This window comes from Passer domesticus, chromosome W, assembly GCF_036417665.1.
Source record: "Passer domesticus isolate bPasDom1 chromosome W, bPasDom1.hap1, whole genome shotgun sequence".
Lineage (NCBI taxonomy): Eukaryota > Metazoa > Chordata > Aves > Passeriformes > Passeridae > Passer > Passer domesticus.
Window position 1 is genome coordinate 47295335 of NC_087511.1, and position 23381 is coordinate 47318715.

The window sequence follows — 23381 nt, forward strand, 5'->3', positions numbered from 1 at the left end:
CCCTTCTTTATTTTCATTTCCACCACCTGCTCATGCACCAGCCCCATTGCGGGCTCAGCACCCCCAAAAAAAAACAATGAAAAAGGAATAATTCAAACCTACCTCTTCTCGCAGGATGCTGAGGGCTGAGCGGGCTGAAAATCTTCGAGGGTGTGATCACGGTGAGGCGCTGAAACCCCTGGCAGGGTTTTCGGATGCTGAGGGAGCTGGAGCCCTCACGGCGCCGAGGCGAAGGCGGGAAACTCCGCGGGGCTCTGAGGGGCCAGGGCTGGGCCGGAGCCCCAGGGAGGCCTGCCCGGGGTGCCTGCCCCTCACGGCGGGCGGTGTGAGCTCCCTCAGGGCGGAGTAGTGTCAGCTCCCTCACGGCCGGTGGTGTGAGCCCCTCAGGGTGAAATGGTGCGAGCCCCTCACGGCGGGTGGTGTGAGCTCCCTCAGGGCGGAGTAGTGCCTGCCCCTCACGGCCGGTGGTGTGAGCCCCTCAGGGCGGAGTAGTGTCAGCTCCCTCACGGCGGGCGGTGTGAGCCCCTCAGGGCGGAGTAGTGTCAGCTCCCTCACGGAGGGGCGATGTGAGCTCCCTCAGGGTGAAATGGTGTGAGCTCCTCACGGCGGAGTGGCGGAACCCCCTCATGGCGGGGTGGTGCGAGCCCCTCACGGCGGGGTGGTGCGTGCCCCCTCAGGGTGGACTGCCGGAAGCTCCCTCAGGGCGGGTGATGTGAGCCCCTCACGGTGGGGTGATGTGAGATCCCTCACGAAGTGGCGGAACCCCCTCACGGCGGGGTGGTGCGAGCCCCTAACGGCGGAGTGGTGCGTGCCCCCTCAGGGTGGACTGCCGGAAGCTCCCTCACGGCGGAATGGCACCAAGCTCCCTCAGGACGAGTGGCACGAGCCCCCTCAGGACGAGTGGCACGAGCCCCGTCAGGACGAGTGGCACGAGCCCCGTCAGGACGAGTGGCACGAGCTCCCTCACGGCGGAGTGGCACGAGCCCCCTCAGGACGAGTGGCACGAGCTCCCTCACGGCGGAGTGGCGAGAACTCCCTCATGGCGGAGTGGCGGGAAGACCCTCAGAGTGCAGTGACGGGAAGCCCCCTCATGGCAGAGTGGCGAGAACTCCCTCATGGCGGAGTGGCGGGAAGACCCTCATGGCGGAGTGGCACGAGCCCCCTCATGGGGACGAGGGGCGAGCTCAGGCCCCCACGGGATCGCTGAGGGCCGGGAGCGCGAGAAACCATTGGAGGGTCTATGGGAGCCGAAATCCCCTCACGGAATGCGATGATGGCAGAGGGTCGCGAAACCCATGGAGAGTCTGCAGGACCTGAAGCCCCTCAGGTAAGTGCTGCGGCGGCTGTAACACGTCATGGCATCTGATCTTGGTTTGAGGGCACGCGAAAACCCTCACAGGGTTTGCTGAGTGCTGGGCGGGATGAGGGTCCTGAAATCCCTCATGGTTTTGGTGAGGGGTCTTAAACCTCTCACAGGGTTTGCTGAGGGGTCCAAACCCTTCAGGGTCGTCTGAGGGGTCTGAACGCCCTCATGGTGTTGTTTGCTGAGGGCTCCAAAGCCCATCATGGGTCTGCTGAGGAGGCTGGAAGCCATCCTAGGTCTTGCTGAGGGTGCTGGGACTCTCATGGGTGTGCTGAGGGTGCTGGAACACCTCATGGGTGTGCTGAGGGTGCTGGAACACCTCATGGGTGTGCTGAGGGTGCTGGAACACCTCATGGGTGTGCTGAGGGTGCTGGAACCCTCATGGGTGTGCTGAGGGTGCTGGAACCTCTCCTGTGTGTGCTGAGGGTGCTGGAACACCTCATGGGTGTGCTGAGGGTGCTGGAACCCTCATGGGTGTGCTGAGGGTGCTGGAACACCTCATGGGTGTGCTGAGGGTGCTGGAACCCTCATGGGTGTGCTGAGGGTGCTGGAACCCTCATGGGTGTGCTGAGGGTGCTGGAACACCTCATGCGTGTGCTGAGGGTGCTGGAACACCTCATGGGTGTGCTGAGGGTGCTGGAACCCTCATGGGTGTGCTGAGGGTGCTGGAACCCCTTATGGACGCTGAGGGTGCTGGAACCCCTTACGGGTGCTGAAACCCCTCCCAGGTGTGCTGAAGGTGCTGGAACCCTCCTGGGTGTCCTGAGGGTGCTGGAGCCTCTCCCGGGTGTGCTGAGGGTGCTGGAACCCTCGTGGGTGCGCTGCAATCCTCATGGGTGTGCTGAGAGCCCTCCCGGGTGTGCTGAGGGTGCTGGAACTCTCGTGGGTGCGCTGAGAGCCCTCCCGGGTGTGCTGAGGGATGCCGGCGCGCAGCCGCTCCGGCCCCGCTGATGAGCACGGACGGAGCTCCGCGGGCAGAGCGGCCGGGGCTCCGCGGGCAGCGCGGCCGGAGCTCCGCGGGCAGAGCGGCCGGAGCTCTGAGGGCAGCACGGCCGGAGCTCTGAGGGCAGCACGGCCGGAGCTCCGCGGGCAGCACGGCCGGAGCTCTGAGGGCAGCGCGGCCGGAGCTCTGAGGGCAGCACGGCCGGAGCTCCGCGGGCAGAGCGGCCGGAGCTCTGAGGGCAGCGCGGCCGGAGCTCTGAGGGCAGCGCGGCCGGAGCTCCGGGGGCCGTGAGGGCGCCGCTCCCCCCGGGCCTGCGCGGGAACACGTGAGGGGCGCAGCGAGGGGCGGCGGGGTCCCTCCATCTTGTGAGCCCCGCCGCGCCGTCCCGCCCGCTTCCTCCCTCCCGCCCTCCTCCTCCTCCTCCTCCTCCTCCTCCTCGTCATTGTCTGCGAGCGGCGGCGGCGGCGCTTATAAGGCGGCGGGCATTGCCCGGATGTGAGCGGCGGGCGATGCGGCTGCCCGGGCGGGATGCGATCGGCCGCGGCTCGGCGGGGGAGGCCGCGCTGCTGAGCCGGAGGAGGCGGCGGGCGCTGCTCTAAACTTGGACCAAGTTGGGGAACGGGCGGCCCCGCGCTCCCCCGAGGGGGGAGTCGCCTGGTTTTTTTTCCGGGATTTGGGGTTTTTTGGTTTTGGTGTTTTTTGTTGGTTTTTTTTTGAAGGAAGGACAAGGAGGGGGCAAGTCCCCGAGAGCCGCGGCGCTGAGAGCCCGTCACCATGTGTCTGTAAAAACAATAGGGCAAAAGTTGTCGGACCTTCTTTTTTTTTTTTTCTTTTTCTTTTTTTTTTCTTCCTTGGTTTTGAATTTTTAAATTTTTTAAATCTTAATTTATATATTTTTTTCTTTTGTGGCCGGTGGCCGGGCCCCCCAAATCCCAACAAAGCCAGGTGTAGTGTGCCTGTAAAGCTGTGGAATAACCCGGAGCAGGACTGACACTTTCCCTACTTTTTGGTGGTTTTGGAGGGTCACACACGTGTGAGACAATAAAGCACTTTGGCAGAAGATTCCTCTCTTTTTATTTTGATTATTTTTTTACTTTTTTTCCCCCCCTTGGAATATTGTGAACATATTTGTGGCCATTTAAGGTAAAGTTCCAATTTGCTGTTAGACTAACTTGTCTGTGGTTTTTCTTTTTTTTTTTTTTTTTTGCTTTCATTTTTATTTTTTTGATTGAAATTGTCGATCCCGCTGTGTTATTTAAAAAAAAAAAGAAAGCAAAGAAAGTGCAAGTTCCGGGCTGTGTGAATCTATACATTGTATGTACATTGCCTAGCTACGATGTGACTACACGTGTGGGAGATACACCAAGGTGCGGGCTCGCCGCTTCATTTCCTCCCGGAAAATGAACTCTTTGCAGCTCATTTTCCTGCCGTCCGGCCTGCCAGAGGAAAATACGCAATAAAAGTGGCGGAGGGGATGAGGGAAGCAGGAAGGGCGAGGGGGAGTGGGCTGGCAGCATCCCCACAAAACTTGCGCGGAAATCCGAGGGGCCGCTCCGCAAACTTTGCAGCGATGCTCCGCCAAGAGTACGCCAACAAAACAAAGCGCTTTATATATTAAAAAAAAAATTAAAAAATATAAAAAAATAATAAAAAAGCGAAAGGAACGTGTAATAATTAAAAAAAAAAAATTGTTCCTTTCGGCCGAGCGGCCGCGTCACGTGCGCCCGCGGCCCCGTATAAACGCGCTTGGCCATGTGTGTGTGAGCCGGGCGAGCCCAAGGTGGAAGCCACGGCACAGTGCGGCGGCGGCCGGGCTCGGAGCTCCATGAGCGGGTACGGAGGCGGCGCCGGGGCTCGGCGGGGCACTGGGCTGGGCTGGGCTCCGCGCCCCTTCCCTCTCCCCCCGGCGCTGCCTCCGCACAGGCCCCGGCCGCTGCCGGCTGCTTGTGGGCCTGAGCTAACCCCCCCAAGTGCTCTCCTCAAATTAGGAATCGGGGTTAATTGTCCCCCGCTGCCCCCCCCCCCCCCCCACCCCGGAACCTGCACTTCGCATCTCGCCGTGCCTTTTTTTTAAAATTTTTTTTTCCTATTTTTTTCCTATTTTTTTTCTATTTTTTTCTATTTTTTTTCTATTTTTTCAATATTTTTTCTATTTTCTTCTATTTTTTCTAATTTTTAAATTTTTTTCTATTTTTTTCTATTTTTTCTATTTTTTTCTATTTTTCCTGTTTTTTCTATTTTTTTCTTTTTTATATTTTTTCTATTTTTTCCTAAATTTTTTTCTGGTATTTTTTCTATTTTTTCCTATTTTTTTTCTATTTTTTCTATTTTTTTCTATCTTTTCTTTTTTTTCTATTTTTGTTCTATTTCTTTCCTATATTTTTTCTATTTTTTCAATTTTTCCTATTTTTTCCTATTTTTTCTTTTTTTTCCTATTTTTTCCTATATTTTTTTCTAATTTTTTTTCTATTTATTTTTCCATTTTTTTCCTATTTTTCTGCCTGCGAACGCTACTTTGCATGGAAGAAGGAGAAGGGAAAAAAGTTGGCTGTACTTTCCTCTCTGCGATCCTCATTCATTCCTCGCTGAACCTCCTGTTGCATAGAACGATGCTCCGGGAGCGAGGCTTTGCCTTTTTCATTCCCCTCCGGATCCGGGTTTAGGAGTGGATGTTGCCGCTTTGGCTCGCCTCTTTGGAAATACAATATCGCTTTTTTTTTTCCTCTTCTTCTCGTGTTTTTGGCTTTTGTTTTTGGGGGTTTTTTTTGGTTTTTTTGCTGCCCCTCCATCTTTTTTTTCCCTCCCTTCTTCTTCTTCTCAACCACCCACTCCCCGACCTCCCCCCCCTCGAAAAAGCAAAATCCGACTGCGTTTCCTGCGAGGCTCGGGATTTCTGATTGCGGTTATTTCCATGTTTCTAGGTTTGTGTGATTTTGCTAAAATGCATCACCAACAGCGAATGGCTGCCTTAGGGACGGACAAAGAACTGAGTGATTTACTGGATTTCAGTGCGGTAAGAAACAACGGTGGAAATTAGCAACAGCTGTAAAAAAAAAAAAAAAAAAAAATCTAGCTGCTCTGTTAAAAAAAAATCCAGCCAAAAAAAAAAACAACCCTAAAGCAACAAAACCAACCCCAAACTGTGCTCTAAGTACATTGGGCAATTTTTAATCAGCAGCTAGAAGCATGGTAAATCTTTTTTTCAGCTTAAAAAAACCAAAACCAAAACCAATCCAAACGGAGCCTTTTTAGTCTGTCTGATTGTGTGTGATGGGAGATGCAGGCGCGTTCGCAGCTTGGTTTCATGTCTCGGACGGCTCAATTCCTTCCTGCCTAAAGAAACTCCCCCAAAACTGACCATTCTCCTCGTTCCAGATCGCACTTTTATCGTGCTCTCGATTTTCAAGCCTCGCTGGCACACCAGCTGATTAATTGCTAATGACTCGCTGATATTCTCCTTTCGCTTCTTCCCTTGTTTCCATTTTGGCACATGGGAAAGTGCAAAGAAATCCACGACTGCCTCAGTTTAAAGTTTGCCCTGAAATCTCCTCCGCCTTCTGCTGGCATTCAAACTGCTCCAACCTTCTCGCCCCCCGCTCCGGCCGGGATTTGGGAATGATTTTCCACGGAAAGAGGGGATTTTTGTCCCCTTGGAGGCCGAGCGTTGCGCCGGACGCGTGCACTTGTCTAGTTTTGTCAGGCTCCCCCTCCCCCTGCATCCCCTTCCTTCCTCCCTCTCCCCATCCCCTCCCTTCCCCCCAACATGTCAGGAATATCTCTCTATCCACTTGGGTCTTGATTTTGGGGGAAAGCTTTTGCTGGGAGAGGCAGCTGTGCTCCCAAAACCCAAGGAGCCCCCCCTTTCCAAGCTGGCTTTTGAGGGATGGCTTGGGGAAGTTTGGCCAGCCATCGCAGCCCCCTCTCTGCTTGTGGCTGCACTTTCCCCATTTGTTCCTTGGCTTTTTGCAGCCTCTGACTCAGGGAAGGTGCGTGTTATCCACCAGACACGTCGGAGAAGGGAGAAACCAATTAGGGTCGAAATAAATGCTGGGAAGAGAGAGAGAGAGAGAGAGAGAGAGAGAGAGGAGTGCGAGAGAGGGAGGGAGAGGGGGCGAGGAGCGAGCCTGGCTTCCAATTGCTCGGTGGGAAGAGACGGAATGAGAATTTAGGGCAGGTGGCACTTTGCGTTATTATTATTTGGGTTCCCACATGCCAGGCAAATCCTGGAGAGGGATGGAAATGGACGTGGCCACGTTGATGACCAAGGTTGCGACCCCAGCCCAACTTTTTGCGCCTTTTGTCGGCGGCGAGAGAGGGGAGCCAGCCCCGGTTTCCCAGGCTGGAGAACCGGAATGCCTCAAAAAAACCTCGGGGCAGGGCAGATTTTTTTGGGAAGCCCGAGCAAAGCGGGATGCTGGTGCCGAGGGGCTGCCTTTGGGGGGGGGAGATGGAACTCCTGAGGAATGTGGCGAGGAACTTTGGACCGCCAGCGGACTCGGGAATTGCTCGCGTTGCGCTCCTAATGCCTCTTTGTTGGTTTTATTTATTTTTTTAGATGTTTTCACCTCCTGTGAGCAGCGGGAAAAATGGACCAACTTCCTTGGCAAGTGGACATTTTACTGGCTCAAGTATGTACCGGTTTTTTAATTAATGTTCCATCCGTGGTGAAAACGTTGGGATTTATTTATCCATTACCTTTGTTGTGGTGCTTTAATCTCTTGTGGGGAGCAGATTCGTTCGGATTGCGGCTGGTTATTCTTAGTCTGATTTTTATTATGATTATTATTATTGTTATTTCCACAAGCCTGGGAGGTTTTTAGAGCGTTGCCACGCGTTTGTGATTTTTGAAAAACCCCTGGACTTCTCCTCTGTTTAATCATTGCTTAAAATTGTTCTAGTTTTACAGTAGATTTATCTTTTCCTTTGAGTGATTTGAGCCCTGGAGAATTTTTTATTTCCAATTCCAAAGCCTCTCTTTGTCTGTCGGGGACCATAGTCCAAACCTCTTGTGTGCAAATTAATTTTGTGCGTTAGAATTGAAGCAGAATTGAAGGCTGTTCAATAAATAAAACAAGTACCCGAGAATAAACACCAGGAAAAAAAAAAAACTCTTTAGGATTAGAGATGGCTGTTTGCTGATGGCATTTTTGGGGGGGGGAATTAAAATATTCAAGTGACTTTCTCTTGCTGCTTATAACCAGGGCATTTTGTTTGTGAACACGAGAGTGTTTTGGAAGACTTTCCTGAGATTGAGGTGGATCCCCTGCTCCGCGTGGGGATTTTGGGCAAGGCTTCCCTGGAAATCCACAGAGAAACCCCTCCCTGCAGACAGTTCCGTACCTGATATTCCCAGGTTTGCTCAGGTCATCACTCCTCTCTTTATTCAGTATTTATTAATTGCACTGGGATGTCATTGAGGTTTTTATTTCCAGAGCGGGATTTCGGCTTGGGATTTCAGCTCAGTCTTCACCTAAACACTCATTTTGTGCCTTTTATTCTATTTAGGCTTTCAAAACAACAACCTGGGTTTGTTTTATCTTCCTTAAACTTGCTTAAATTGTGAGACAGCAACTTGGAGAATTTTGCTGTTGGCCTGGGATAACTTTCCAGACACGAGCTCTAGGTTTGAATCTTGAAATCCCAGTTTTTTATCCTTTTCTGACATAATTTTTGAGGCGCTGAGGCCGGCTCTAGCATCTCCACTCTATTTGTTTTCACTGCGGAGAGGAGCGCGCAGCGGTTGTGTGCCAGACAAATCAATTTGTCATGCTCGGAGCCCAGTCCATGCAGCATCCACCACCACTTGGGCTGACAGCAAACGACTCCAGAGTTCTATTTAATAATTCCTCCTCAACTTCATCTCCGGAGTCGTTTGGATCGGGAGGACAAATCGGCAGCGATTAAATCGCGGTTCCTTGTCCCGCGAGCCGGAGGAATTTTGAGTAGCAAAAAGGATGATTTAACGAGCTGCAGGAAGTCAGGAATAAAGAGATAAAAACCACTTAAAACAACACCTGAACTCTTGGCACGGCCAGAATTCCCAGAGAATTCCCCGGTGCTGGAGGATGAAGGCAAGGCTTGGCGCAGCGGCGGGCGCCGTGCCTTGCTGGTTGTGTGCACAATGGCACCAAAGGGTGTTTCTGGGAGGGAAAATCCAGGCAATTTCCCACTTGCAGGACCTATTGCTTGCTTATTACATTATTTTATTGCAAAAAGTTGGGGGTTCATTCCCCCTGGCTGCTCCTGGCAGCGGGGCGGATGCGTGGCCTGAGGATGGAGTTGGTGGCTATTGTTTTCCCGAGGTTTGGGAAATTGGGATTGCAGCTGAGCATACCTGGCTGCTGCTGCTCCAGGAGATGCTTTCCTAAAGGCAGCTCCATGAATAACAGGCTGTTATTGTAATTATGCAGATTGCTAACGGGGAATTGCGGGCTGGATGCTGCTTTTCCTCCTGGAAGTTCTCCCTCTGAAGTTTGAGCTGACCTTTAAATATTCCCCTTTAAAAGCAGATTTATGGAGATTCTCTGCATTAACCCCAAAGTTCTCTTTGCAGAGATTAAAATAAAAAAAACAGGCGCCTCCAAGTAATCCCAAGCAGGGAAGTGAAACTAAGTGGACTTTAGGAAGTGTGGGAATAATTCCTGCTTAAAGTCATCCCCGTGGCTTTTCCCTCAGCTAATCCGTGATGCCGTGTTGTGATTTGCGACGTGCGAGGGGGAAAGAAAGTAAAGCCCCGGTTCCCTTTGAATCTTGAATTCCACAAACATGGCTTCTCCCCATGTTCCAAAGCGAGGGAGAAAGGAATGTAACCTGAGCTCCAGCCGTGACATTCCCAGGGAGCATTTTTCACATGAAAGGCTTTTGTCAGCCCAGGAAAGGACCAGGAGTTTGTGTTTGATGTTTGCAGGTGTTCGGCGCAGGGCACTGGAGCAAGGCTGGAGCCTCTGACCTGCACTGGGAGAACTGGGGGAGAACTGGAGGGATGGGGAAGCCAAACTCCCCTGGAGCTGCCTCCAATTTAGATCGTATTTGGAAAGTGATTTAATAGCTGTTACTTCAGTTGAACAATGCACATTCATCGGGCTGAAGTGGGGGGTTGCTTCTTGATTTTTCCTGCTTTGTTTGCCCCTTTTTTTAGGACAGTTGCCAAAAAAAAATAATTCCATTTTCTCGCGTCTACTGAAATTTTGGGAGGAGTTTGCAATCGCTTCCGTAGTAAATTGATCTGAAATTGATCCTCATTTACGTGTGAGGCACTGTAAAGATGAAGAGATGATTGCTGGGGATCGGGTTTTGAAGCAGCTTTTCCCCCAAGAATTCCCTGGGTCTGTCACATTTGACATATTTCGGTTTTTTATCTGTTCATCAAAGCCCACATCTTCCTGGTTCCGTTCAATTTCTGCTCCTTCTATTTAAAGGCTGGAATTTTACCTCCGTTTGGGAGCATCTGTTCTGGATTGCCCACTCTGTAGCTGTTTCAATAGCGTGTGGGTGGGAGCAGAATCAGAGAAAAGAGGAATTTTTATCATTGGCCCAGAAAAAAGGGAAAAATCTCCCAATCTTTGCCTGACCAAATCGAGCAAAGTCCCTTTAAAGGATTTAAATCCTCGCTTTTCATTTTGCCATTAGTTTGATTAGGGCTTGGCCTGCATTAGAGCAACAAATTAATACATCTCTAACGAGGGAATCACAAATCCAGCACAGTTCAAATTCCTTGATTTTTCCATTCGGGATGGTCGGCGAGGAAATTATAACGAATATCGTGGAGTTTTTTTAAGGTGCAGTCTGGTTTTGGAGTGTGGTTTATCATGCAGAAATGCCATTCCAAAGGATAAAAAAGAGGGGGGAAAAATCTACAATTGAGATTTTTGAGTAAAAAGGAAGTGGTGATGCTCATAAAGGGGAGTCCCCATTTTCCACAAGGGACAAGGATGCTGGAGTTTGGGTGTTGCCAGGCAGCATCCCAGTGCTCACCAACCTGCCTGGGTCATATTCCTGCTGCCTTTTCCCTTCTCCCCACAATCACCTCCTGTTTGCTGATATTTCCTAATTATGATTAAGGAGACGAGGAATGCTGTTACCTCCCATCCTCGCAGCTATGTTTACTCAGGATCCTCCTCCCATCCCAGCCACTTCCGCGGGGGCAGCGAAAAAACCACGCTCTGGGATTCAGGACTGAGCCGAGGCAGCCCAGAGCACACTTGGAGGAGGAGAGGGATGGAAATGTGCAGAGCAGGAGTGCTGGATGGCACCGGCAGCAGCAGACGGACGCTCCGCGGCCGCGCGCGTTTCGGTCTGGGAGCTGTCGCGGTAATTAACCAGCGAAACCCGGCTCGCTCGTTCCCCTGCCTAACGAAGATGGGGAGTTTTTAGGTGCTTTTTTGTCGTCTTCTTCCCCGTGCTGCCTCGTCAGGGCTCCGGAATATGGTTAATAATTCAGAATTCCCTGAACGGCTGCGCAGCCAAATGTCACTTGCTGTGGGGACACTGCGCCCGTCCTTGCCAAGTTTAGCGGGAATGATGGCTCGCGTTATTCCCTGGATCTGAGGGATCTGGGAACAAAGTGTAGCTGTTAAACCAGGGAACTTCGGCCTGGCTCCGAGTGCCGAGGGGAAAAAAAATAAACCAAACGTGCGACGTACAATTTGGCTTCTTCCCGTTGGATTTGTACTCGTGCCACTCCCAAATTCATGTGGGTTTTTGTCACAGGCAAAAGTGGCCTGAATTCCCGAGGAACGTGGAATAGCACAAATAATCCTGGCAACAGCAAATTTTCATTTCACTACTCATCGATTTGCCGCTGCGAAAATAAAATTATTTCATTTTTTTTCTCTCCCTCCCATTATTTAAAGAGAATTTGGGCATTATTTGGGTATTTTCCTTATGTAGGAAGTCAAAGGATTTAGGGATTTTGGAAGAAACTGCTTGAAGTTTTTTTTTGTAGGATCAGCAAATCTCTTTGTAGTATAATAACTTAAATAGCACAGGAAGAACTGAACAATGCACATCTAGAATGGAATTAAGTTCTGGAAGTTTATGCTGTTAATTGCTGAAATCTCTCTGGAATCTTGGAGCACTAAAAGCTGTCCTATAAACAGTTTTGCTTTGAGCTTCAAATGATTCCTTTAGCATTTTTTTTTTGCTTTTTTTTTTTTTCCCTTCATCTGCTCTGATAAACAAAGTCATTTTGGAAGCCTTACAGCTCCAACATTTACTCCTCGTGGTAAACTTCTTGGAGCTGGAAATTCGGGGCGCTGCAAATCCCAGGAAAAAAGATTTCAACCAGCTCCGCAATTTTACAACGAGCGGTTATGCTTTAAAGATCCCATCCCAAAATATTCCCGGATACCGGGGTGATGCACATCAGGGAAAAAAAATCTGGGAATGTTCCATGTGATGCAGCACAAGGAATGAATATACATGGGCTGGCGTGTGCCATCTGCCAGTGGCTACTCCGCGGAGTTCCCGCTGCACCGGGAGGGATGACGGCGCTTCATCCCGCTCCCAAGAATTCCATTTTCCCTTTTTTTATCGGGAAAAATCGTCTCCAAATGTCCTCCCGCCCCTCAGTGAGATGTGGAGGGGGCTCGGCTGATTTTTGGTTGGCTGGGTGGTTTCCTCCGTGCCCAAAATTCACCTCCGTGTCCTTTGGAGCTTTCCAGCCTGGAGCTGCGGGCACAGATTCCCTCACCTGCTACACTTTAAATTCTAAATTTTAAATTTTAAATCTTAAATTTTACATTTTACATTTTAAATTTTCAATTTTCAATTTTAGATTTTAAATTTTATATTTTCAATTTTACATTTTACATTTTTCAATTTTCAATATTATATTTTCAATTTTCAATTTTCAATTTTCAATGTTCATCTCAGAGCTGTTTGCAGGGAAAACTTCCCGCCAAAGCACAAGGTTGGAATGCCCAAATTCTTCATTAATTAAAGAAAAATTTTGGAATTTCTTTGAGGAGAGAGGTTGGAGTGTCCGTTCCTCAAAATGCCAGGCAGATGAGATTCATCCAACCAAATGGACGGAAAAATGGGATAATTTGGGTAGATTTTGGGTGGATTTTGGCTGGTGGCAGTCGCCACATCCTTCAAGACTACTCCTGCTAGTAACGGCGGTAGTAGCTACGTGCCATTGTTGTGTGTGCGGCCTGGCCTCTCAGGATTGGGGACACACATGTACACCCCGTGTCCTTTCCTCGTGGTTTGTGTGGCACCGTGTGGTGACCCTGGCACGGAGCAGAGGAGCCTGCCTGCTAGTAATGGCGGTAGTAGCTACGTGCTGTTGTTGTGTGTGCTGGCGTGGAACCGCGGGATGCGGCCTGGCCTCTCAGGATTGGGGACACACACACACACACACACACACACACACACACACACGTGTGTCCTCGTGGTTTGTGTGGCACCGTGTGGTCATCCTGGCATGGAGCAGAGGAGCCTGCCTGCTAGTAACGGCAGTAGTAGCTACGTGCCGTTGTTGTGTGTGCGGCCTGGCCTCTCAGGATTGGGCACACACATGCACACACGCGTGTCCTCGTGGTTTGTGTGGCACCGTGTGGTGACCCTGGCACGGAGCAGAGGAGGGGAAGCGGCTCCGGCCGCGGGCAGGTGCCGGGCAGGATGCAGGCGGCGTTCCTGGCAGGATTCCCGGCAGCTCCGGCCCTTGCTGCCCCGTGCCCGGCGTCACAAAGGCAGGGCAGTGCCATGCGTGTGTGTGCGCGTGTGTGTGCCACCCTTGGCAGGCTCTGTCTTTGTCACGTATGTGCACGACGCCCCGCTTTGTCATGAGGCAGTGTGCTCTGTCACACGTGTGTGTGTGTGTGGCCCTGAGCCACATGCATGTGTCTGTACAGACGCCCGCTTTGTGCGTCCCTTTGTCATGTGTGTGCAGCTCTTAGTCACGTGTGCGTTACCTGCTCCGTCCCGTATGTGTGTGTGTATCCTCCGTGCTTTGTGTGTGTCCTCCACACGCTATACATGTGTGTGTGTGTCCTCCACTCTATACATGTGTGTGTGTGTGTCCTCCACACTCTATATATGTGTGTGTGTGTGTGTCCTCTACACTCTATACATGTGTGTGTGTGTCCTCCACACTCTATACATGTGTGTGTGTGTCCTCCCCACTCCATACATGTGTGTGTGTGTGTGTCCTCCACTCTATACATGTGTGTGTGTGTCCTCTACACTCTATACATGTGTGTGTGTGTGTGTCCTCCACTCTATACAGGTGTGTGTGCGTCCTCCACTCTATACATGTGTGTGTGTGTCCTCTACACTCTATACATGTGTGTGTGTGTCCTCCACTCTATACATGTGTGTGTGTGTGTGTCCTCCACTCTATACAGGTGTGTGTGCGTCCTCCACTCTATACATGTGTGTGTGTGTCCTCCACACTCTACACGTGTGTGTGTCTTCCACACTCTACACATGTGTGTGTGTCCTCCACTCTATACATGTGTGTGTGTCCTCCACTCTATACATGTGTGTGTGTGTCCTCCACACTCTACACGTGTGTGTGTCTTCCACACTCTACACATGTGTGTGTCCTCCACTCTATACATGTGTGTGTGTCCTCCACTCTATACATGTGTGTGTGTGTCCTCCACTCTATACATGTGTGTGTGTGTCTTCCACACTCTACACATGTGTGTGTGTCCTCCACTCTATACATGTGTGTGTGTGTCTTCCACACTCTACACATGTGTGTGTGTCCTCCACTCTATACATGTGTGTGTGTCCTCCACTCTATACATGTGTGTGTGTGTCTTCCACACTCTACACATGTGTGTGTGTCCTCCACTCTATACATGTGTGTGTGTCCTCCACTCTATACATGTGTGTGTGTGTCCTCCACACTCTACACGTGTGTGTGTCCTCCACTCTATACATGTGTGTGTGTGTCCTCCACACTCTACACGTGTGTGTGTCCTCCACTCTATACATGTGTGTGTGTCCTCCACTCTATACATGTGTGTGTGTGTGTCCTCCACACTCTATACATGTGTGTGTGTCCTCCACCCTGTGTGTGTCCTCCAAACCCACACATGTATGTGTGTGTCCTCCACACCCCACACACGCGTGTCACCGCGTGATCCCAGCAAAGCACACGTTAACAACCCAAACCAAAACCCTCTGGTGCGTTGGAGATCAGCGTTCGTCGGGCTCCACAAGTGCCCAAGCACAGAAATCCCCGCGTTCACGCTCAGGCACGGATGTAATCCCTGAGAAAACGGGGATTTTGTTCTTTTTTCTGCTGGAATATCCGAAAATCAACCGCTTTGCTCCTGAAAACTTGGGATTGTGAGCTTAACGCCCTTCCTTGCCTGTGCATTGAAACGCGCTCGAGCTGTTTGACAAAGACCTGCTCCCAAGCTTTGGGGATATTAAACCCGGCTCAATGAGATTCCCCCCGGAATATCGAGGCTCTAATTGAATCTCGGGGGTTCTGGGCCCGTTCACAAACAGCCTTTGAGTTGTTTTCGTTCCTGACGTCAGCCCAAGGCTTGATTGAATTACGGCCTTGGACTGCGCCAGCACCTGCCGCGGCGAGTCCGGCAGCATTTCCAGGACAAACTTGGTGGCTGGAATACAAACTGCCAAAGCTGCCAACCCCAAATCCCTGAATTCTGCTCTTCCCTCCGCCATGTTTGCGGGATCTGACGGAGGAGAGGCTGAAATCGGGGTTTAACGAAGTTACGCAGAACGGACGCGTTTCTTTGGGATTTCGGGAACAAAGACAGGCTGGGGCAGAGTCGGGCGCTGGAATTCCAGGGAATTCCAGTGCCATGGGGCTGCTTGGGTGGATTTTGGGAATGTGTGAGCACGGTCTGTCTCTGCTGAGACTTCCACAGGGCATGGCCTAGTTTTGATCATGTTTAAAGAGAGAAGTGACAGCGGGTATTTTGGGAGAGGAGCAGGCTGCAGCCCCAACATCAGCATGTCCTGGGTTCATCCAGAGTTCTTGCCCTCCTGCTTTTCCTTGGATTTTGCACAAAATGATGCCTTAGGACCCGAGCAAAGCTCGGAGCGTTCTTTATTCCGCGGGGTCGGAGTCGTCAGCGAGCGTCGCCTCGCTCGGGTTCTCTGCCCCTAATCCCTTTGTTGATTTTATACTCTTTGGAAACATCCACTTACTTAGGAAATCCTGGGTCTTGTTGGATAAACAGAGGAAAATTCCCGTTCCTAAAATTAGCTCTTTTGTAAACACCACAAATTAGAGCATTAATTTAGGAACCGTTCACATCACCGAACGGACATCGGGCTTTTCCCTCTCCTAAACCCTCATTTACATTCCGTAATTTTTTTTTGTTCATATTTATATACCATCTATTTTTTTGTTCCTATTCCATACATTTTCCCAATTTTTGCTGCACGGATTCATTTTTCCATGCTGGAATCTGCGTAATTAGCGCCGGCGTTCGTGCGGAGCTTTGATGGAGAGCTTTGGTCTGGAGCGCACAGCAAACCCTGGGAATGTGCTGCTCCCCAGTTTGGAATTTCACCTGGAAAAATCCCCAGGATCAGGATGGAAAGCCAGAACTTGGCTTTTATCCTCTCGCCGGCTCTGTCGTGCAGGTGCTGCTTCCCTGGCTTCGCCCGGAGAATTGTTGGCATTAAACTCTCCTTGTCCTTTCAGCCGCACACCCAATTTAGCTGAAGCACCAGGATATTGTCACACTGAAAATATATTTCTTTAAAAGCGATTTAGGACGGGATAAACCCTTCATTATCTGAGTGAGATTCGCCTTTTTGGGGGCAAATTTGGGGACAAAATAGAGGTTTTGTGCAGCACAAAGCCAGAGTTGAACGCTGTGCCGTTGCTTTGTGAGTGTGGTGTGTCCAGCCCATGGGTTTGCCTGGATGGTCCCTTTAATTTCATCCTTCTCTTGTCTTGTCTAAGGTGCAGAAAAAGTTCTTTTTTGAGCCTTTAGGAGGGAAAGAAGGAACCAAAACTGAGCAGATAAAGTCATTTTTATTTGCATTTTTCCGCTCCCGGAATCCCCCTCCCTGCAAGTGCTTGTGGCCATCAGAGCACAGTGTCTGACTAGAAGGGGAGGATGAGTTGTGTTAAATATTATATTGAAACTTTAAATAGAGATAAAACCGGTTTCTAGCATAAAATAATTCCTGTGGCTCTCGGGCACGATGGTGATGTCGATAAACAGGGCAGGCCCTAATGGCGAGTTGTTCTTCCCTTAATCCAAAAGAGCAGGAGCTTAAATACAAAGTGCAGGATTATAAAAGAAGCAGCTTTATTTATTCCTTTTGATTTTTTAAAGTTGTTCCCTCTTATTCAGCTCAAAAATCAACCCGTGGCCGTGTCTGGGATGGAGGGAATGCTGAAGGGCCACCGGTGCTGGGCGTTGACTGGAGTCACTTTGGGATTTTATTAACAATATTCCCAACCGTGTTTTGCTGCTTTTTTGTCGGCAAGACGCGGCTCAGGAGGGAATCGCCAGCAAACCGGGATAATCTGTCGAGCAGGCTGGGAATTCAATCGGAAAAGGGCAAAAAAACCCCCCAAAAAAAAAAGCTGAATAAGGCCAGGAGTGGATTGAAAGCTGCGAGCTGCCAGGGATTGGAGGCGCAGCATTGTTCCCGCTCCTGGGAGCCGGGGAAGGGAAGGGAAGGGAAGGAAGGGAAGGGCTGCTGGCTCGTGTCACAGATGGCACCCATCTCCCTGCTGCGAGTGGGAGCTGAAGGGAGCCGTGCCTCCCTGGAGATAAGGCAGCTTTATCTCCCTTGAAGATAAGGGTTTGAGGTGCCTCTTTCAAGGGATCCATCCCGCTTGTACGGCCGTGAGGTGCCTGGAGTTCAACAGGAGCAATCCCATCCCGACCACCCCCGCAACGGGGCTGCTGAAACCCCCATTTTGTGGAAGCCCCTGTTTGATTTTAGACCCTCAAACCACTCGTGGTGCCTCTGGAGCATCAGGAGCCCACCTGATACAGCCCTGCGGCGCTTTCCGTTCTTATTCACGGATTCATTCCGTTTATTAAAGACCGCCACTGTGCTTGGTGTTGTGCTTTTCCCTGGGTTAATTGGTTCCAGTTGCAGAGTTAATTGATTTCGCTTGGCTCCCAAGGAGGAGATGTGAAATGGAGGCTCTTCCGAGGGCGACACCTCCTCTCTTCTCCCCTTCCTGCGAGGTACAATTCTCCTCTGCACCTAAAGAGAGGCGGGGTTTGCCGCCTCACCCTTTCATCTCATCCTAAAAAAATTCCTTCCGAGTGGCAGGGAGTCTGCACTCCTCAACATTGGCAGCTTTGGATTTGCTTCCAAGGCAGTGACTAATGGCAACAGATTCCAACTCGTTATTCCGACGCTTTTGACTCAGTCCCAAATTCGCCTTCCATCCACCAGCTATTCCGCTCTCCCAAAATCCTTGTGACAACTTCTTTTTCCAGCTTGAAAAAGGGATTTTTAGAGTTTCCTGAGAGGACTTGTAAGAAAAACTTCTCATTTAGTGCTGGTTGTGTATGGAATCATCAAAAATTTGGGCAGCTCGTTGCCTAATCCTGGATTTAGGAATTTTTTTGGTGTCCGTCTCACTTGGAATTCTGACCAACAGCTCCTTCTCTTTGTCATTAGAGGCAGCTAATTAATAAATACGGGAAAGATAACATAGAAAATGGGCACTGCAGCTTGGGAACCTTGAGTGCTGGAATGGTTTGGGTTGGGAGCGTCTTGACCACTCGCCTGCAGGGAACCTTCTGGCAGCCCAGGTTGTTTTTTGGGAATAAGAAGTGCTCCAGCTCCTCCTGTGCTTCTCTTTTACCCATCAATGGGAAATTAAAGCTCCCATTTCCTGCTTGCTCGGTTGGCTGAAGCCTCCTTGAAGCCATAATTCGCCTTATAGAGCTCCTCCTCTTTGTCATTAGGGGCATCTAATTAATAAATACAGGAAAGATAACGTGGAAAATGCTCTCTGGGCACTGCATCTTGGGGACCTTGACCTTCTTTTCCTTGAGTCCTGGAATGGTTTGGGTTGGGAGGAACTTGACCACTCGCCTCATTCCAACCCTGCAGGGAACCTTCTGGTAGCCCAGGCTGTTTTTTGGGAATAAGAAGTGCTCCAGCTCCACGGGCACTTGTGCAGACTCTTCCTCCTGAGCTTCTCTTTTACCCATCAATGGGAAATTAAAGCTCCCATTTCCTGCTTGCTCGGTTGGCTGAAGCCTCCTTGAAGCCATAATTTGCCTCATTCAGCTCCTCCTCGTGCTGGTGGTTGTGTTCCATTCACCTCCAGCCCGGAATCGGGAGAGGGGAAGGATGAATATGGATGAATGTGGATGAGTGGAAGGGTTGGCAGCGATTTCAGCGCTTCTCCCGTTCCGTTCGTCGACGCCCGTGGTTTCAATCACCAAGCGCACTCGAGGTGCTCTTCCCCACGCGGGGAATTTTCCTGCTGCCTTCCCTAAGAGGAGCATCCAAGGAATGCTCTCTGCTCTCCGTGGTTGGACTCCGTGATCCTGGGGGGGCTTTTCCAACCTCAATGATCTGCTCAGGAAAGCCCAAAAAAATTCCCTGCCATCCTTCTCACCTCATTTCCTTGGCCTACTGTTAAAAACAAACATCTTTAAAAAAACCAGGGATATATTCCCACACACCGCACGATCCCGATCCGGCGTAAGCATCTGCGCTTGGAAGTGCGCTTCATTTCACCTAATTAAGTTCTTTAGTCATTTACGCATTAACGACGTGCCGCAGATTCCGCCGTGACGGGAGCGGCGTGGGATTGCGTGTTCTGACCCCAGCCCAGGCTGGGGACACCAGGGCTTGGTCAGGCAGCAGCTCCTGGGCTGATCCATCATCTCCTGCCAGCGTGGAGACAGGAGGCTCCTCAGGAGCTCTTTGGGTGAGCCCTTCCCTGACTGCTGGTGGTGGTTCCCAAGGTTGGAACTCCTGAAATTCCTGAAATTAATGTGCTGCTTTCAGTTTGGCTCCTGCATTTTGGTGGTTTCTTGATGGAAACTGATCTTCCAAGGGTTTGGTGTCCATCCTTCCACCATCAGAGCTCCTGCTCAGGGATGGATTCTTCCCTGGCAGGGTGGGCAGGCCTTGGCACAGGGTGAAGCTGTGGGTGCCCCTGGATCCCGGGCGGTTTGGACAAATTTGGAAGCACGCTGGGATCACGGGAGGCATCCCTGGGTGGCACTGGACGGGCTTTGAGGTCCTTCCAACCCAAACCCATTCCATGACTCCAAGACGAGTTCCACCATGGGAAAGATCTCTCTCCTTCTCTCCTGCCACGCCGCGTTCCACGCGTGCACGGAGCTGGGAACGGGCTGTGACTTCCCGAAATTCCGTGGCTCCGTGCCAGCCTCCGGCTCCTCTCCGCCGACGTGCAAAGTCAGCGCTATTTTGAGCTCTCGGTTCGCAGAGGAAACACCTCTAACCTTCCAACGTGGCGATGAGATGGCAACCTCCTTCTGGAGCTGGCCCAGCTTTTTCCACCAGCGTGCCTTGGCTTCCATCGGGGAAGTTCTCCGGGGACCGAAATAGCGCAGACGTTGGATGTTGTCACTTGGCTTCAGGGAGACGCCGGCGATGACATCTTGGAGCATCACGCCAAGGCATGGATTGAAGGTGCTCCCTGCTTTCATTCCTGTCCTGCTGGGAATGAAGTGACACCATCCTTGGGATGAAGAGGGAAATGTCCTCCTTAAGGTGGAATTTCCAGATCTGTGTTCAATTCATGCTTTCCTTGGGATACAATTCCAGGCCTGAGGAGCTCTGAGGGAGCTGGAGAGGAGCTTTGGAGAAGGGTTTGGAGCGCCAGGATGTGGCTTCCTTCTGTCGAGGGCAGATTTTGGGATCTTGGGCAGGAATTGGTGGCTGGGATTGGGCCCTGCATCCCTGGATGTCTCCAAGGCTGGGCTGGACAGGGCTTGGAGGAACCTTGGAGCTCCAAGCAGGGCTTGGAGCTTTGAGCTTTGGAGTGCCAGGACGTGGCTTCCTTCTGTGGGACAGATTTTGGGATCTTGGGCAGGAATTGCTGGCTGGGCCCTGCATCCCTGGATGTCTCCAAGGCTGGGCTGGACAGGCCTTGGAGGAACCTCGGAGCTCCAGCCAGGGCTTGGAGCTTTGAGCTTTGGAGTGCCAGGACAAGGGGGAATGGCTTCCTTCTGTCAAGGGCAGATTTTGGGATGTTGGGCAGGAATTGTGGGTTGGGTGGGCAGGCCCCGATCCCTGGATGTGTCCAAGGCTGGGCTGGACAGGGCTTGGAGGAACCTGGGATGGTGGAAGTTCTCCCCGGACTGGATCAAAACCAACCGTGGGTGGATATGGAAATAATGGCAGCAGCAAGAAGGATAAAGCAGGAGTTTATTTGAGATTTTGCTCTGGTTTTAACTCTTTGTTGTTCATTTAAACCCCAAACGTGAGGAGCAGCTCTCCCAGCTTCTTGTCACATCCCCCATGGAAAACCAGAGAGCCTAAGTAGATCTCTTTGGTCTCACAGGCAGCCCATTAATTTGCTGAAATTAAATATTATCTTTAAATATTGCAAGGTTAAATGGCCACTGATAATGGATTTAGACGGCCATTAAGGGCTAATTGCTCCCTAATGGAGTTGGCCCAAGACATTTATTTGATAGAACTTCATGAAAAGGGACTAAAAGCACCGGGAGGGGTTTTTTTTTTCCACTGTTTTTTTTTTTTTCATATCCATGTAGGAGATTAAATTCCATTTTCATTTCATGCTGTGGGACCTGCTTGTGGAGAATCACAAAACCCCAGAATGGCCGAGCTTGGAAAAGACCACCAAGGTCATTGAGTCCAACCTGGAAAAGATTCCCGAGTTTCCAGAATCCCAGATTCCCAAACTGGGAGATGATCCCAGTTGGATCAACATCTCCTGGGCATCAGGAGCCACTGAGGGTTGGGAATCTTCACTCAGGTGGAAGCTGCAGGACAAGAGGAACGACCTCGAGGAGGAACTTCCTCATCCTGGCCTGCAGATCCCATCCCATGGAAGTTTCCCGCTGTTCCCGGCGATCTTTTTTATGGCAGGAAGGAGATAAAAATCCAGATTTTCTTGGCGAGTGGCTCATGTTTCAAGCCTGGAAGGACTTTTGATAGTGAGGAGATGTTATCCCGTAAATGGGATGTTTTTTCTTTTCCAGCAACGTTTAATGAGATCCTATCAAGGAAAAGATTTCCTTAAGAGAAAAGGAAAATGCTGCTGTCGCTGTCACGGTTTTATATCAGCGATTAAAACCTCTCTGGGCCGTGGTGCTGCTCGGCTTTTGCCTTTTCCACGCGATTCGTGTCACGGCAATAACGAATCAGGCAGAATTGTGCTTGCAAACGAGAACCTGGGATTCAAAATTCATTTCAAACCTGCATTTCAGAAAGATTTGGCCTTTTTCTCCTTGGTTTTCCCAGGAAGGATGTGATGAGCACAGCCCTCGTTCCAAACCTCAGGGTCCATTTCGCGCTCTTTTTAAGGAAAAGAAATCAAAAAACGGATTTGTTTGTGAATCCCTTTTACCTCCTTCCTTTGGGGATGATCTGGTGGATTTGGGGATATTCCAAAATGTGAATTTCCGTGTCAACATTTCCTCCAAACTCTGCTGCAGTCACGCGGGGGAAAGGGGCAAGGAGCAAAAAGGAAATCCTGGATTTTCCGCAAAGCTGCGTCGCGTCTGTGCGCCGTTCCCTTCCAGAGTTTGGGAGTCCAAAAATCCAAAGCAGGAAGGAAAAATCTTGTTTTTCCATTTTTGGTCCACAAAAGCGCTTCCCTTTTTTAACCTTTTCCTGGGAAATTTGTTTCTTTGGAAAATCGATGCCAGGCTGGGCTGGCACTGCCAACCTCGTGGTGAGGGAGCAGAGAGCGAAACAAAATCCAAAGCAGGAAGGAAAAATCTTCTTGTTTTTCCATTTTTGCCTGAAAAAAGCGCTTCCCTTTTTTAAGCTTTTCCTGGGAAATTTGTTTCTTTGGAAAATCGATGCCAGGCTGGGCTGGCACTGAGCTGCCAACCTCGTGGTGAGGGCGCAGAGAGCGAAACAAAATGGAAAGCAGGAAGGAAAAATCTTCTTGTTTTTCCATTTTTGGTCCACAAAAGCGCTTCCCTTTTTTAACCTTTTCCTGAGAAATTGATTTCTTTGGAAAATCGATGCCAGGCTGGGCTGGCACTGAAGTGCCAACCTTGTCGTGGGGGTGCAGAGAGCGAAACAAAATGGAAAGCAGGAAGGAAAAATCTTCTTGTTTTTCCTTTTTTCCCCAAAAAAGCGCTTCCCTTTTTTAACCTTTTCCTGGGAAATTTGTTTCTTTGGAAAATCGATGCCAGGCTGGGCTGGCACTGCCAACCTCGTGGTGAGGGAGCAGAGAGCGAAACAAAATCCAAAGCAGGAAGGAAAAATCTTCTTGTTTTTCCATTTTTGCCTGAAAAAAGCGCTTCCCTTTTTTAAGCTTTTCCTGGGAAATTTGTTTCTTTGGAAAATCGATGCCAGGCTGGGCTGGCACTGAGCTGCCAACCTCGTGGTGAGGGCGCAGAGAGCGAAACAAAATGGAAAGCAGGAAGGAAAAATCTTCTTGTTTTTCCATTTTTGGTCCACAAAAGCGCTTCCCTTTTTTAACCTTTTCCTGGGAAATTGATTTCTTTGGAAAATCGATGCCAGGCTGGGCTGGCACTGAAGTGCCAACCTCGTGGTGAGGGAGCGGGGAGTGAAACAAAGGGGAAAAGGAGGGAGAGCAGATGGACGGACAGATTGGGGAGCCCGGCAAAACAAAGAGCCGGTGCTTGTTGGGCAGGAGTGGCAGCTCACCCGAGCTGGGCTGGCACTGGGACGTGGGCACGGCTCACCCGAGCTAGGGTGGCACTGGGACATGGGCACGGCTCACCCGAGCTGGGCTGGCACTGGGACGTGGGCACGGCTCACCCGAGCTAGGGTGGCACTGCCCCTGGCACTGGAATGTGGGCACAGCTCTCCTGAATGGGGATGGCACTAACCCTGGCACTGGGACACGGGCATGGCTCACCCGACCAAAAATGGCACTGGGACATGGGCACGGCTCACCCGACCAAAAATGGCACTGGAACATGGGCACGGCTCACCCGACCAAAA

The 23381-nt window shown here is 50.6% G+C and overlaps 1 protein-coding gene across 1 annotated transcript in view; it reads left to right on the forward strand.

The window, feature by feature from the left end:
* The first annotated feature begins 5227 nt into the window (after positions 1–5227).
* LOC135289038 (transcription factor 4-like) overlaps positions 5228–23381 on the forward strand; it is a 118012-nt gene continuing 99858 nt past the window's right edge. Inside the window, 2 exon segments of the mRNA XM_064402420.1 lie at positions 5228–5319; positions 6862–6934. Coding sequence (XP_064258490.1) covers positions 5248–5319; positions 6862–6934 — 145 coding nt within the window. The 5' untranslated portion in view covers positions 5228–5247.